At 32.3% G+C, this 16,122-nt stretch overlaps 1 protein-coding gene across 3 annotated transcripts in view; it reads right to left on the minus strand.

Annotated features, from left to right (window-relative positions):
- IRSp53 (Insulin receptor substrate 53 kDa) overlaps window positions 1-16,122 on the minus strand; it is a 196,488-nt gene that overhangs the window by 82,854 nt on the left and 97,512 nt on the right. For all 3 annotated transcript variants that reach the window (XM_089085933.1, XM_089085930.1, XM_089085934.1), the window contains one exon: window positions 10,955-11,087. In XM_089085933.1, coding sequence (XP_088942059.1) covers window positions 10,955-11,087 — 133 coding nt within the window. The remainder of the gene's footprint in view (window positions 1-10,954; window positions 11,088-16,122) is intronic.

A 16,122-nucleotide genomic window follows, 5' to 3' on the forward strand; every position in this document is an offset into this window, starting at 1 on the left:
ATTCCCATGTTATTTTGTTGCAAGTATAACAATTTCCATGTTATTTTAAGGGCTTATGTCCCCAACCATACTATTATAAGATTGTATGTCCCCTTCCTGTGCTATTCCAGGAGCTTATTTTCCTTCCAATGCTATTATAAGGGCTTTTTCGTGTGGTTTTTCTTTACTTGGTACCCATTAAAAACAAAATTTTTGTGTTAAATAAGTAGTTCTTATATATTTTAAAAGAGCTTTACGGGGTTTGAGAGACTCGATTGCCTGATTCCGTGTGGTTTTTCTTTACTTAGTGCCCATTAAAAACAGACTTTTTGTGTTAAATAAGTAGTTTTTGTATCTTTTAAAAGAGCTTTACGGGGTTTGAGACACTCTGTTGCCTGATTCCGTTTGTTCCGTAGTTCTTGTATCTTTTAAAAGAGCTTTACGGGGTTTGAGAGACTCTGTTGTCTGATTCCGTGTGGTTTTTCTTTACTTGGTGCCCATTAAAAACGAAATTTTTGTGTTAAATAAGTAGTATTTATATATTTTATAAGAGCTTTAAGGGGGTTGAGAGACTCAGTTGGATGATTCCGTGTGGTTTTTCTTTTCTTAGTGCTCATTAAAAAAGAAATTTTTGTTTTATATAAGTAGTTTTGTTTTCTTTTAAATGAGCTTTAAGGTGCTTGACGGACTCTTGTGCTTGGTTACTTTCGGTTTTTCTCTACCTATTAATCAATAAAAACTATGTTTTTGTGTTAAAGAATTAGTTCTTATTTATGTTAAAATATAGATAAGTGGTTCTAGACACTTTGTTGACTGATTCCGTGTGGTTTTTCTCTACTTGTTGCCCATTAAAAACAAAATTTTAGTAAAACATTCTACACTGTGAGCAGTGTAAAAACAAATCCTCTTGATATTATTTGAAGAAATAATTATATAAGAAATTTTTTTTATTTTTTTTTAAACATTGGAGATGTAAGAAAAGGAATTTGCATACATCTATTGTCAGACACATGGGATAACATTGACAAAATCTAGGTATCAGAATGAATAAATTCATTATCAACATCCTTTATCGGATATGTCGGATAAAAATGATAAAATATAAATGTCAGAGTGAATAATTTTTTTTATCAACATCCTTTGTCAGATACATCAAATAAAATTGACAAAATCTAAATTTCAGAATAGATAAATGCTTTAACAACATCCTTTATAAGATATGTCAGATAAAATTGACATAATCTAAGTATCAGAGTGACTAAATCCTATATCAACATTCTTTTCTCAGATACATAGGATAAAATTGACAAATTCTAAGTATTAGAGTGAATAAATTTTTTTTTATCAAAATCCTTTGGCAGATACATCGGATAAAATTGACAAAATCTAAATTTCAGAATGAATAAATTCCTTATTAACATCCTTTTGTTGGATAGGTCAGATAAAATTGACAAAATCTAAGTATCAGAGTGAATATTTTTTTAACAACATCCTTTGCCAGATAAATCGAATAACCTTGATAAAATATAACTGCCAGTGTGAATACTATTTTTTAGTATCAACATCCTTTGTCAGATACATCAAATAAAATTGACAAAATCTAAATTTCAGAATAAATAAATGCTTTAACAACATCCTTTATCGGATATGTCGGATAAAATTGACAAAATCTAAGTATCAAAGTGAATAAATTCTATATCAACATCCTTTTCTCGGGTACATAGGATAAAATTGACAAAATCTGAATTTCAGAATGAATAAATTCATTATCAACATCCTTTGTCGGATATGTCGGATAAAATTGACAAAATCTAAATTTCAGAATGAATAAATGGTATAACAATATCCTTAATCGGATATGTCGGATAAAATTGACAAAATCTAAGTATCAAAGTGACTAAATTCTATATCAACATCCTTTTCTCAGACACATAGGATAAAATTGACAAATTCTAAGTGACGAGGTTACGTGCGCGCACGTAACCTCGGCTAAATTAACCTTAAAAAATGAAATAAAGCTATGTCGACTTTGCATGTCTCTCTCACTATGTATGCGCCGTCGCAGTGTACACTCCATGTCTTTCTTGTCAATTTTATCCGATATAGCCGACAAATGATGTTGATAATGCATTTAAAGGATGTTGATAAAGTATTTATTCACCCTGATACTTAGATTTTGTCAATTTTATCCCATGTATCCAAGAAAATGATATTGATATGGAATTTAATCACTCTGATACTTAGATTTTATCAATTTTATCCGACATATCCGATAAAGGATGTTGATAATGAATTTATTCATTCTGACACTTAAATTTTGTCAATTTTATCCGATGTAACTGGCAAAAGAATGTTGAAAAAAATATTCACTCTAATACTTATATTTTGCTAATTTTAATCTATGCATCTCAGAAAAGGATTTTGATATAGAATTTAATTACACTGTCAATTTTAGGCAATATATCGGATGAAAGATGCTTTTCAAACATTCAATAATTCAGAATTTTAAATTTTTTCAGTTCTTATTTGATGTATCTGACAAAGTATGTTTATAAAAAAAAAATTATTCACTCTGACACTTAGGTTCTGTCAATTTTTGTCGATGTATCTGGCAAAGGATGTTGATAAAAAAAAATTATTCACTCTGATGCTTAGATTTTGTCAATTTTGTCCGAGATATTCGACAAAGGATGTTGATAATGAATTTATTCACTCTGATACTTAGATCTTGTCAATTTTATCCGATGTATCTGGCAAAGGATGTTGATAAAAAAATGTATTCACTCTAACACTTAGAATTTGTCAATTTTATCCTATGTATCCGAGAAAAGGATGTTGATATAGAATTTAGTCACTCCGATACTTTTATCCGACATATCCAATATAGTATATTGTTATAGAATTTATTCATTCTGAAATTTAGATTTTGTCTATTTTATCCGACATATCCGACAAAGGATGTTGATAATGAATTTATTCATTCTGAAATTCAGATTTTTTCAATTTTATCCTGTGTATCCGAGAAAAGGATGTTGATAAAAAAAAATTTATTCACTCTGACACTTAGATTCTGTAAATTTTATCCTATTTATCTTAGAAAAGGATGTTGGTATAGAATTTAGTCACTCTGATAGTTAGATTTTGTCAATTTTATCCGACAAATCCGATGAAGGATGTTGTTAAAGCATTTATATCATTCTGATATTTAAATTTTGTCAATTTTATCCGACATATCCGATAAAGGATATTGTTATAGCATTTATTCATTCTGAAAATTAGATTTTGTCAATTTTATGCGACATATCCGACAAAGGATGTTGATAATGAATTTATTCACTCTGATAATTAGATTTTGTCAATTTTATCCGATGTATCTGGCAAAGGATGTTGAAAAAAAAAATTATTTACTCTAACACTTAGAATTTGTCAATATCCGATAAAGGATATTGTTATAGCATTTATTCATTCTGAAAATTAGATTTTGTCAATTTTATCCGACATATCCGACAAACGATGTTGATAATGAATTTATTCACTCTGATACTTAGATTTTGTCAGGTTTATCAGATGTATCTGGCAAAGAATTTTGAAAAAAAAATTATTCACTCTAACACTTAGAATTTGTCAATTTTATCCTATGTATCCGAGAAAAGGATGTTGATATAGAATTTAGTCACTCTGATACTTAGATTTTGTCAATTTTATCCGACATATCCCGAAAATGGATATTGTTATAGCATTTATTCATTCTGAAATTTAGATTTTGTCTATTTTATCCGACATATCCGACAAAGGATTTTGATAATGAATTTATTCATTCTGAAATTCAGATTTCGTCAATTTTTTCCTATGTATCCGAGAAAAGGATGTTGATTAAAAAAAATTTATTCCCTATAACACTTAGATTCTGTCAATTTTATCCTATGTATCCGAGAAAAGGTTGTTGATATAGAATTTAGTCACTCTGATACTTAGATTTTGTCAATTTTATCAGACATATCCGATAAAGGATGTTGCTAAAGCATTTATTTATTCTGAAATTTAGATTTTTTCAATTTTATTTGATGTATCTGACAAAGGATGTTGATAAAAAAAATTATTCACTCTGGCACTTATATTTTATCAATTTTATTCGATGTATCTAGCAAAGGATTTTGATAAAAAAATTATTCACTCAGATACTTTGATTTTGTCAATTTTATCAGACATAACCGACAAAGGATGTTGATAATGAATTTATTCATTCTGAAATTTAGATTTTGTCAATTTTATCTGATGTATCTGACAAAGGATGTTGATAAAAAAATTTATTCACGCTGACACTTAGATTCTATCAATTTTATCCTATGCATCCGAGAAAAGGATGTTGATGTAGAATTTAGTCACTCTGATCCTTATATTTTGTCAATTTTATCTGAAATATCCGATAAAGGATGTTGTTAAAGCATTTGTTCATCTGATACTTAGATTTTGTCAATTTAATCTGACGTATCCGACAAAGGATGTTGATAATGAATTTATTCATTCTGAAATTTATATTTTGTCAATTTTATCCGATGTATCTGCCAAAGGATGTTGATAAAAAAAATTATTCACTCTAACACTTAGAATTTGTCAATTTTATCCTATGTATCTGAGAAAAGGATGTTGATATAGAATTTAGTCACTTTGATACTTAGATTTTGTCAATTTTATCCGATATATCCGATAAGTATCCGAGAAAAGGCTGTTGATAAACAAAAATTTATTCACTCTGTCACTTAGATTTTGTCTATTTTATCCAACATATCCGATAAAGGATGTTATTAAAGCATTTATTTATATTGAAATTTAGATTTTGTCAATTTTATTTGATGTATCTGCCAAAGGATGTTGATAAAAAAAATTTATTCACTCTGACACTTAGATTTTTTCAATTTTATCCGACATATACGATAAAGGATGTTGTTAAAGAATTTATTCACTCTGAAATTTAGATTTTGTCGATTTTATTTGATGTATCTGACAAAGGATGTTGATAAAAAAAAATGTATTCACACTGACACTTAGAATTTGTCAATTTTATCTTATGTGTCTGAGAAAAGGATGTTGATATAGAATTTAGTCACTTTGAGACTTAGATTTTGTCAATTTTATCCGACATATCCGATTAAGGATATTGTTATAGCATTTATTCATTCTGAAATTTAGATTTTGTCAATTTTATCCTACATATCCGACGAAGGATGTTGATAATGAATTTATTCATTCTGAAATTCAGATTTTGTCAATTTTATCCTATGTATCCGAGAAAAGGATGTTGATATAGAATTTATTCACTCTGACACTTAGATTTTGTCAATTTTATCCGACATATCCGATAAAGGATGTTGTTAAAGCATTTATTTTTTCTGAAATTTAGATTTTGTCAATTTTGTTTGATGTATCTGACAAAGGATGTTGATAGTAAAAAAAATTATTCACTCTGGCACTTATATTTTATCAATTTTATCCGATGTATCTGGCAAAGGATGTTGTTAAAAAAAATATTCACACTGATACTTAGATTTTGTCAATTTTATCCGACATATCCGACAAAAGGATGTTGATAATGAATTTATTCATTCTGAAATTTATATTTTGTCAATCTTATCCGATGTATCTGCCAAAGGATGTTAATAAAAAAAAATTTATTCACTTTAAAATCTAGAATTTTTCAATTTTATCCTTTGTATCTGAGAAAAGGATGTTGATATAGAACTTAGTCACTCTGAAACTTAGATTATGTCAATTTTATCCGTCATATCTGATAATGGATGTTGTTAAAGTATTTATTTATTCTTAAATTTAGATTTTGTCAATTTTATTTGATGTATCTGACAAAGGATGTTGATAAAAAAAATTATTCACTCTGACATTTATATTTTATCAATTTTAACCGACATATCCGATAATGGATTTTGATAAAGAATTTATTCATTCTGATACCTAGATTTTGTCAATGTTATCCCATGTGTCTGACAATAGATGTATGCAAATTCCTTTTCTTACATCTCCAATTTTTTAATAGAGATTCTAAACGTTTGATATGCTAGCTTAGCTTACTCTCAAAATAATGAACACATAACAATGTGATATTTTTAATGAAATAATGCTATGTAGAATATTAATACAAAAATATATTATGATACATTATTAATATCAATGATTAACTTTGGACATTTTGAATCTGTTCCATAAAGTAGTTCACCATGTTCTCTCTTGATATTGTAGCTATTGTCTTCTCTTAGTTCGTAATCAGTAGAATAATCATTATTCCGTTTTGAGTCATACACAGTTTTTACTGGTGTCTCATCAACAGGCTCAATATGCTTTTCGTCTTTGATATTATTTGGTTCATTGACTTATGATCAATGGCAGTAACGATTGTTGGTGCTTTGTTTTTCATCGATTCATGTTTATATTCCATTGTGATATTTTCTGACAATGCCCTTTTTATTTTTCTGGCAATTTCACTGTCTATTATCACATTAGTTTTACACATGTAACAGTTTCGGCACGTAGACAGGATATGGTTTACGATATTAGTAGAAGAGTTGGCCTTTCTTTTATTGACCTTGCGTTGAATGCTAATACCCGAAAGCTGATGATTGGATATATCAGTAGGTAGTGTGTTACCTGCAACAGTAGCAAGGAGTTGTCCTCTATCATCAACGATTATTTTTATGTTGGCATTCTCTTTGAGCACAATCATCTCTGGAGATCTCAATCTCGCATAACCACCAACATAAGAGTTGAATTTTTTCGGTATTCCAAAGAAATTTAGTTCCTTACTGTCATGACAATGAATGCACACATTTCCAATAGTGCTACCACTTGTACTTGTTTCATAGTTCAAATACTTCTCCTTGTTGGCAGTCAATGCTATAATAACCTTTTTATGTGAACACACTTTATTAAAATGCTCCATCTTTACTTTTTTTTTTAAGATAAAACTTATATGTTTGCTGTTCCAATGAGTAAAAAATACTAATTTGATACATACAATAGACTAGGTAGTGTCAATAACCAGACATAGAATACCAGTGGGAAAGCCACATCGTGTCTCTGACCAATCATAGAGCACAATTGTTAGAGCCGTAAGCATATTTTGTCATTTTAAGATACGTAGGCTACATAAAAAAATAAAAAAAATTTCTTATGTAATGATTTCTTCAAATAATATCAAGAGGATTTGTTTTTACACTGCTCACAGTGTAGAATGTGTTACTAAAATTTAATTTTTAATGGGCAACAAGTAAAGAAAAACCACATGTAATCAGGCAACCGAGTCTCTCAAACCCCTTAAAGCTCTTTTAACAGATACAAAAACTACTTATTTAACACAAAAACTTCGTTTTTAATGGGCAATAAGTAGAGAAAAACCACAAGGAATCACTCAACAGAGTATATCAAACCACTTAAATCTCTTTTAATATAAACAAAAAAATATTTATTAAAACAAAAAATTAGTTTTTATTGAGAACTAATTAATGAAAAACCAAACGGAATCAGGCAACAGAGTCTGTCAAACCCCTTAAAGCTCTTTTAAAAGATACGAAAACTACTTATTTAACACAAAAATTTCGTTTTTAATGTGCACCAAGTAAAGAAAAAACAAACGTAATCAGACAACCGAGTCTCTCAAACCCCGTAAAGCTCTTTTAAAAGATACAAGAACTACTAATTTAACAAAAAAATTTCTTTTTTAATGAGCACTAAGTAAACAAAAACCAAACGGAATCAGGCAACAGATTGTCTCAAACCCCGTAAAGCTCTTTTAAAAGATACAAGAACTACTTATTTAACACAAAAATTGTGTTTTTAATGGGCACCAAGTAAAGAAAAACCACACGGAATCAGGCAACCGAGTCTCTCAAACCCCGTAAAGCTCTTTTAAAAGATATAAGATCTACTTATTTAACACAAAAATTTTGTTTTTAATGGGTACCAAGTAAAGAAAAACCACACGGAAAAGCCCTTATAATAGCATAGGAAGGAAAATAAGCTCCTGGAATAGCATAGGAAGGGGACATAAACTCTTATAATAGCATGGGTGGGGACATAAGCCCTTAAAATAGCATGTGAATTCCTATACACGCAAGCAAATAACATGGGAATTCCTATACATGCAAGCAAATAACGTGGGAATTCCTATACACGCAATCAAATAACATGGAAATTCCTATACACGCAAGCAAATAATATGGGAATACCTATACACGCAAGCAAGATAACGTGGGAATTCCTATACACGCAAGCAAATAACATGGGAGTTCCTATACATGCAAGCAAATAACATGGGAATTCCTATACACGCAAGCAAATAACATGGGAATTCCTATACATGCAAGCAAATAATATGTGAATTCCTATACACTCAATCAAATTACATGGGAATTCATATACATGAAATCAAATAACAATGGAATTCATATACACGCAAGCAAATAACATCGGAATTCCTATACACGCAAGCAAATAACATAGGAATTCCTATACCTGCAAGCAAATACCCCGTTAATTTCTATACATGCAATCAAATAAGCTTTGTCTTCCTATGCACGCAAGCAAATAACATGGGAGTTCTTATATAAGCAAGCAAATAACCAGGAAATTCCTATACATACAAGCAACTAACATGGGAATTCCAATACAAGCAAGCAAATAACTTGGGAATTCCTATACACGCACGCAAATAACATAGGAATTCCTATACATGCAAGCAAATAACAATGGAATTCCTACACATGCAAGCACATAACATGGGAATTCATATACACGCAAGCAAATAACATACTCACTCTCTTTGAAAAACCAAACCAGACTATACCCACCAAACCAGACTGTACCCACCAAACCAGATTATACCCACCAAACCAGATTATACCCACCAAACCAGATCCATAGGTACATGCTCTGGAAAGGTGCCAAGGAACGTAAAGTAGTAGAATTCAATAGAAACTTACTACTCGTATTAAAATGTTGATCGGAAATGTTTTTGGGAAATGTTGGGCGTGGAGGGGGGATTCTCCCTCTGATTATATTCGACTATTAAAAAGGGCAATTGCACTCTCAATTTCCAAAAGAATGAGCCCTTTTTGAAGTGTTTAGGACAAAGAATTCTATAAAAACATTATATGCCCCACGGCATAACTTACAACCCTAGCCCTGAGAACTTTGGGGGGGGGGGGAGGTTGTCATGCTTAAAACCTAATTTCCGGACCCTTCAACTCAGTTCAACAAAATGGCTATATCAAAAAATTGATCGGAAGTGTTTGGGGAAATTATGGGTGGGAGAGGGGGGTTAGTTACCCTCCAATCACCTGCGACTATTAAAAAGAGCACTAGCCCTTTCAATTTCAAATCAAAAGAGCCCTTTTTGAAGTTTCTACAACAACGCTTTCTATAAAAACCTTACATACCCCCAGGGCATAACTTACAACCCCTGCCCTTGAGGCTGTGGGTGAGGGGTTGTCATCCTCAAAGACTTAATTTTCAGATCTTTCAGCTACGTTGAAAAAAATGGCTATCTCACTTTTTTCATTGCATGTGTTTGGGGAAATGGTGAACGTGAGAGGGGGATCAGTTGCCCTCCAATCACTTTCGACTATTAAAAAGGGCACTAGCCATTTCAATTTCCACTCGAATAAGCGCTTTTGAAGTTTCTACGACAACACTTTCTATAAAAACTTTATATGCCCCCTAGGCATAACTTACAACCCTTGCCCTGAGGGTTGTGGGGGGGGGTTGTCATTCTCAAAGACCCAATTTCCAGAACTTTCAACTACGTTGAAAATAATGGTTGTCTCAAAATTTTGATTGGATATGTTTGGGGAAATGGTGGGGGTGAGAGGGGGGTTAGTTGCCCTGCAATCACTTTCAAATATTGAAAAGGGCACTACCTCTTTGCGTTTCGTACCGAATGAGCTCTTTTTGAAGTTTCTACGACAGCGCTTTCTACATAAACCTTATATCTCCCCAGGATATAACTTACAACCATTACCCTGAGGGGTGTGGGGGGTTTTTAATCCTCAAAAAGTAGTTTCCAGAACTTTCAACTACGTTGAACAAAATAGTTATCTTAAAATTTTCATTGGATGTGTTTGAGGAAATGATGGGCGTGATAGGGGGGTTAGTTGTCCACCAATCACTTATGAATATTAAAAAGGGCACTAGACCTTTCAATTTCCAATCAAATGAGCCCTTTTTGAAGTTTCTACGACAAGGATTTTCATAAGAATCTTATATGCTTCCAGGGCATAACTTATAACTCTTGCCCTGAGGGCTCTGAAGGGGCTATCATCCTCTGAAAGATTCCAGAACTTTCAACTACGTTGAACAAAATGGCTGTCTCAAAATTTTGTTGGGGGAAATGGTGGGCGTGGAAGGGGTGTTAGTTGCCTTCCAATCACTTTTGACTATGAAAAAGGGCAAAAGCCCTTTTAATTTCCAATCGAATGAGCCCTTTTTAAAGTTTCTACGTTAACTCCTTCGATACGAAGTGCCCTGGTCTAAAGAAACAAATAAATAAATGAATCATAAATTGTGCCAACATCGGTGTTTACTTAACCAGCGCTATTGCGCTGCCTTTGATTTTAGGCAAATAAGCAAGGAACGGTATTATTCTAAACCATACCTTCCTGAATCAAATAAGGTCTTTCATATAAAAAAATAAATCTAGAGGAGACCCAAATTAAAAATAACCAAAGTACCCTTTGTCCTCTCTCTCTCTCTCTATCTTTCTCTCTCTCTCTCTCCCCTCTGTAGAGACCGCAGGTATTTGTAGGAATTTAATCTTCTATGTTGCGCTTAAATCAGTTCAGTAATAAGAAGGATCCGCCAAGGCTTAGTTCAAATTCCTCAGAATAATAGAAGATGTTCGTTACCACGAAGGTTTGATAAAATAACATCATATCTGAAATATCTTGAGCATATTAGATAAATGGGAACATACCAGAGGATGAAAGTAAATTATAATCTGAACGAGCTCTAGACATTCCACTATGTGTTGTTGGATTCGAGGTTTCTAAGATAAGTCTTTCTTCTTCATGGTCATCTAGACAAGAACTGGCATCTAATGAGCGACTCTGAAAAGAGAAAAAAAAAATGCAACATCTATGTCCGATATTAATTTCGAATATGTAAGGTTATTATGTTTTAAATTACCGTATGAAAAGTTGTTTCCTTCGAGAGGAAACGCCGCTAAAAGGTAATGCAATCTCAGTGGAACATTTCATCATCAAACATAACATGCTCAAAACTCGAGAATGAAGGCATCAGCCCCGTATCTACAAAAATACGAAAGGGCGCTTGCATCCAAAAGCAATTAGGACATAAGGACGATCGCGGGAGTGTGCTTTTCCTTCATTTTTCCTCTGAATCTGACCGCATCAAAGTAGTTATTGTATAATTTTGCGGGAGTCCTTCTTCAGAGGCAAATTTTAATGTTTAATTTCATTTTAAGCAACGAAAGAAATCGTGTTACAGCAAGGTGCTGTTTTTGGACATTTTGTGTCACAAAACACAAGTTGTCCACATTACATTGCTGAGATGATACTGAGTGTCGATCCTAAAATAGTTAATTGCTTTAGAACTATTAAAAGCTGTGATATTAAACCTTGTAGTTTCTGAAGACACGTTGCCAAAGTTAGCACATTCCATTCCAAAAAGTATAAGATGTCCTCAAGGAAAAAACAACACATTATTTCAGACAATAATTTTAAAACCTTTTCCCGATATTACCCGATTTATTGGAGAAGTCTATCATAAAATACATCCACTCTACAGATTTTAAGTCTAGAATGAAAGGTTACTCTGTAGGCCTCGTCTAGAAGGGAGGGTTAGGAGACATCACTCGATGATGAAGACTGTCTAAAGAAAATCATCCTCTTGAAATATTTGTGACAGTTCAATTTGTAGACTCTTCAAACTCCCCCAAACATTCCTTTTGGGGTGCATCTTTTTTCAGGAGTGGTCATACCAAAGCGACAATAATAGAATATACAATATTACTAAACGAAAACTAAACGAAGAGTACAAAAAAGTATAGTTCTTTTGCACTATTTCTAGATAACAACAAAGATTGCGTCTGTAGGTTTGAATTTTTTGTCATAATTGGGTTAAAATATCCCTTTGTACAATTACCCAGCCCAGTCTTGATGCAACCTATTGCCCAAAATACTTGATAACTTCAATTCAACAAGGCCACTTAACAAGGCCAGAAACTATGAGATGTCCATTTGATCTAAGGCTTTGAAGATACTCATTTGGTTCAACAACAACTAAGGCCATGCTCTCACATGCTGGTGTGTTTCGTTCGTACATTATTGTGCTGGCCATAATTCCTTGCTTTAATTAAATAAAGAACAAGTTTTGTCAACTAAGAGTAAGGAGCAACATTAAAACTTAAAACGAACAGAAATTATTACATATATGAGGGGGGTTTTCACCCAGTCAATGCCTCACTCTTTACGCTTAAGTTCGAATTTTGTTCCAATTCTTTAAGAATATCTCTCTTGAAAGTACTAATAAACTTTAGCGTGAAGAGCTAGGTATTGACTAGGGGGGGGGGGGCCTCATATACGTATTAATTTCTGTTCGTTTTGAGTTTTAATGTTGCTCCTTACTTTCAGTTAAAAAAACTTTTTTTTAATTTAGTTTCTGATCGTTTTTTAATAATGCTGGGGAATCCGGCACCCCTTCATGGAAAATTCCCTTCCCCCATGAACAAGTCCTCCATGGAAAGAAACATCCACTTAACCCCTCTCCCCGACCCCCACTCCCCTCCACCTAATTCTAATTCTAATTCGACCCAACCCAAAATTCTAATTCCTTTTACGTATCTATCGGTATAAAAATTCCTTTTTTAGAGTTTTTGTTACTATTGAGTCGTTACCACAAATTGAAATAATGCTACAAAAAGTTTTTTTTTCAAACGAAGGCAGAAAGCGAATTTGTAACTAAATTCAGAGAAATATCCTGTATATAATGTGTCTGTACCCGTCTTCAATTCTGCTACTCCTTGCGCTAAAATTCAAATTGTGCTTTAAAAGTATAAAAAAAAAAAAAAAATAAAATAAAATAAAAATAAAATTCGGAATTAGAACTTAATAGATCTTCCCAGTTGTTAATCGCATCGGGTTTATTACCTATTGCGGATCAAAATGTTGGAACTGAAAACTTTATAAAGCAAATAAACTTAAATCAACACATCTAGGAGCATCAAAGCATAAAACTTAAAATTTAGTGTTGTAAACTTATATTATATTTGGGATAGTTTCTATTAATTTTAAGTTTTAAAATATTACTTTACTTTCTTGTGGAACAAGTTTTTTTTTATTTTATGTTGGCTCTTAATGTCGAATGTACTAAAGCTAGTGTGAAATGTGCATGGCTATGTGAGCATTACATGTCAACTATAAATGCAACAGACCTTGATGTTCGACATTAGTAAAACAAATACCCGTTTTGAACAAGTTTCTTTTTCACTAAAAAGAAAGTAAGTGCAAGAAAAAAAGAAAGCAACAGATGTGATAGCTCAGCCTTTCGAACTTAACTTTTATAATACTCCAATTCGAGCTTCATTTCTATGAAAGCAACGCAAATTACGTCTAAACGGCCAGTATCATAGAACAGTATCTTCACTTATAAATTGGTAAAAACTGATAAAAAGAAGGATACATCGATGTTTCAAAAAAACAAACAATGAAGCAAAGGACAGCCTCCATTTTTACTATTGACTGTAATTGTTATATAGCCCGAGCTTCATAAAATGCATAAGTTATTCCAAATTACATACGACACTCTCTCATAACAAAAGAAGTTCCAAAAGAACAAATAACGACAGCAAAGCTATTGTGCTCACAACGGAACAATATCTTATCCGAAGTTAACAGTTATCCTTTGTTGTTTAGTCGAAATCAATTTCCCGTAAAGGATGAGGGATCTTATTTATATAAGCATCAAGAGTCATTTTCATGAGAGAGGGGAGCAAAGTGGAACACTAATTATTTCCCATGATAGAAATTTAGGGCCAAAGCAACAGCACAGGCATAATATTTCCCAGTGGATGTTATGACAAAGTGTCAAATAACCGTTTTCAAGCAGTTTGATTTCCTGATGGTGAATAGTCACTAGCTGTATATTATTCCAAGTCTTAGCAACTTAGTCTTCTTAACATTAATTTTCATATCTCTTCTTGCACCATGAGCCCGCAAAACCTCTAAAAGTTGACATCATTTCGCTAACTTTTTCATCTACGATGTTTAAATTATCAGCATAATCTAAGTCTGGGAGAGTTTTACTTCCCCCTTTGATTCCGTATTCTGCCATGGCCTTGGCCTTGGAACAAAATCCATCAAGATGACCCATATAAATGGGGATAGGGGGACGCAACCCTGCTTAACTTCTGATTTAATACGAAACCGGCTACAAACCCAATTTCCTAACTTAATCGCAGTAATGTTATTCCCGTATATAGCACTAGTCACATTAATGGATTTATCTGGTATACGATGCAAGGGCAGGACCTTCGCTGAAGCTCTTCGATCAGCTGATCAAACGCTTGCTGCTGTTTGATGATTCAGCGCTTACAAACCAGTACAAACGAGGACTGTACAAAAATAAATCCACCGCAGGGTGGAATTCTGTCCCTTGTGAATTTACACGTAAATATGGGCACAAACATGGCCATTATATAAATTGTAACTTTGGAATTATTTTGAAAATGCAAACATCGATATTTTATTCTTTTAAGTTTAGAACTGATTGAATGGGGGGAAAAAATATTTGCTATGAAGTATCGGAGGTTCGGAGCTATAATAATGGTGGGGGAAAGAAAATATGATCTAACTAAATTTAGCCTAACTAAATTTAAGCATAGATTAATTAAATCATAGAACTAAAAATGACAAGTAACTAATTCAAATATTATAGATTTACTTGTAATGATTATTTTTTTAATTTATTTTTTATTCAAAGCCTGTCGTACTTAAAGGCTTTAATTTTGTGATAACATTGTACGGAATATTTGGAAAAAAAATTGCAAACGTAATGACGCGAAGAGTATCCCCTTCTAAAAGCAAACCAGGTAAATAGTATCGCTTTGCCCACTAATAATCGTTTATTATATTTAACTTTATTGTTTTTTTGTTTTTTTTCAAGAAAACAAAGAATACGAGGCGCCTAAATTAGCTGAAACAAGTTGAAAGGCAATGTTTTTTTTCTAATTTCTTTGCTGCCACTGAAGTCCCATCCCCCCCCCCACCCCCCGAGAAAAAACAACAACTTTGCATCCTTTTTGTAATGAAAATAGCTTCAATATGAACAATTGATGCGCAATATTAGTTACAAATTATAAGAAGATATACAATTTTTGGGACAAAAAGTGATAATCATTATTGACATGTCTTATTGGAGATCCAGTCACATAGAAGAAAAAGAACTAGTTTATCAGAGTTCATTCATCTATATTAGAAATACTTGATTACTCTTGATGTTGTGGGAATTATATTGGTCCTTGGGGTAAGGGCCTGACTAGGAAATGAAATAGAAGTACGTATGAAAACAAATTCTTTGTAGGACAAACGTCGCATGAGAATTATTTATTTACCCATTGATAAAATATTGAATTAAATTTGTTTGTCTTGTAACTGTTTTAGTGGCTTTATTTGTGGAAGCCGGTGACCTTAAACTAAGTTAATATTAATTAATTTAAACAAAACTACTAGAGTTAGAATTCTGTACTGCATTAGCTTGTATATTAAAAAGGCGGATATTCTAAAAAAAAACTTACATAAAGTTGGCTTGCAATAAAGTTAAAATCAGGGAACCGTACTTAGCTCGGTGAAAAGAAAGACAGTTTTGCTCATGAAATTTAATTTAATTTAATTTTATTCGGCAAACTTTTTGTATATTTGCACCGAAAAACCACTGATACGATCGACAATCAAATTAAATTTTAATGCGTTTTGTAAAATATCAAAACAAAATCATATTTTTGAGCACATTTCAAGAGGATACATATGTAGTATTTTCCTCAGCAGTGTTTTATCGTTTTTAGTGTCTATGATGTAGGAACAATTACACAAGAAACATATCATTGATAAGAAAAATCATATGACT

The sequence above is a fragment of the Artemia sp. Qi Xiang Cuo genome, chromosome 1, assembly GCF_049724085.1.
Source record: "Artemia sp. Qi Xiang Cuo chromosome 1, ASM4972408v1, whole genome shotgun sequence".
NCBI lineage: Eukaryota > Metazoa > Arthropoda > Branchiopoda > Anostraca > Artemiidae > Artemia > Artemia sp. Qi Xiang Cuo.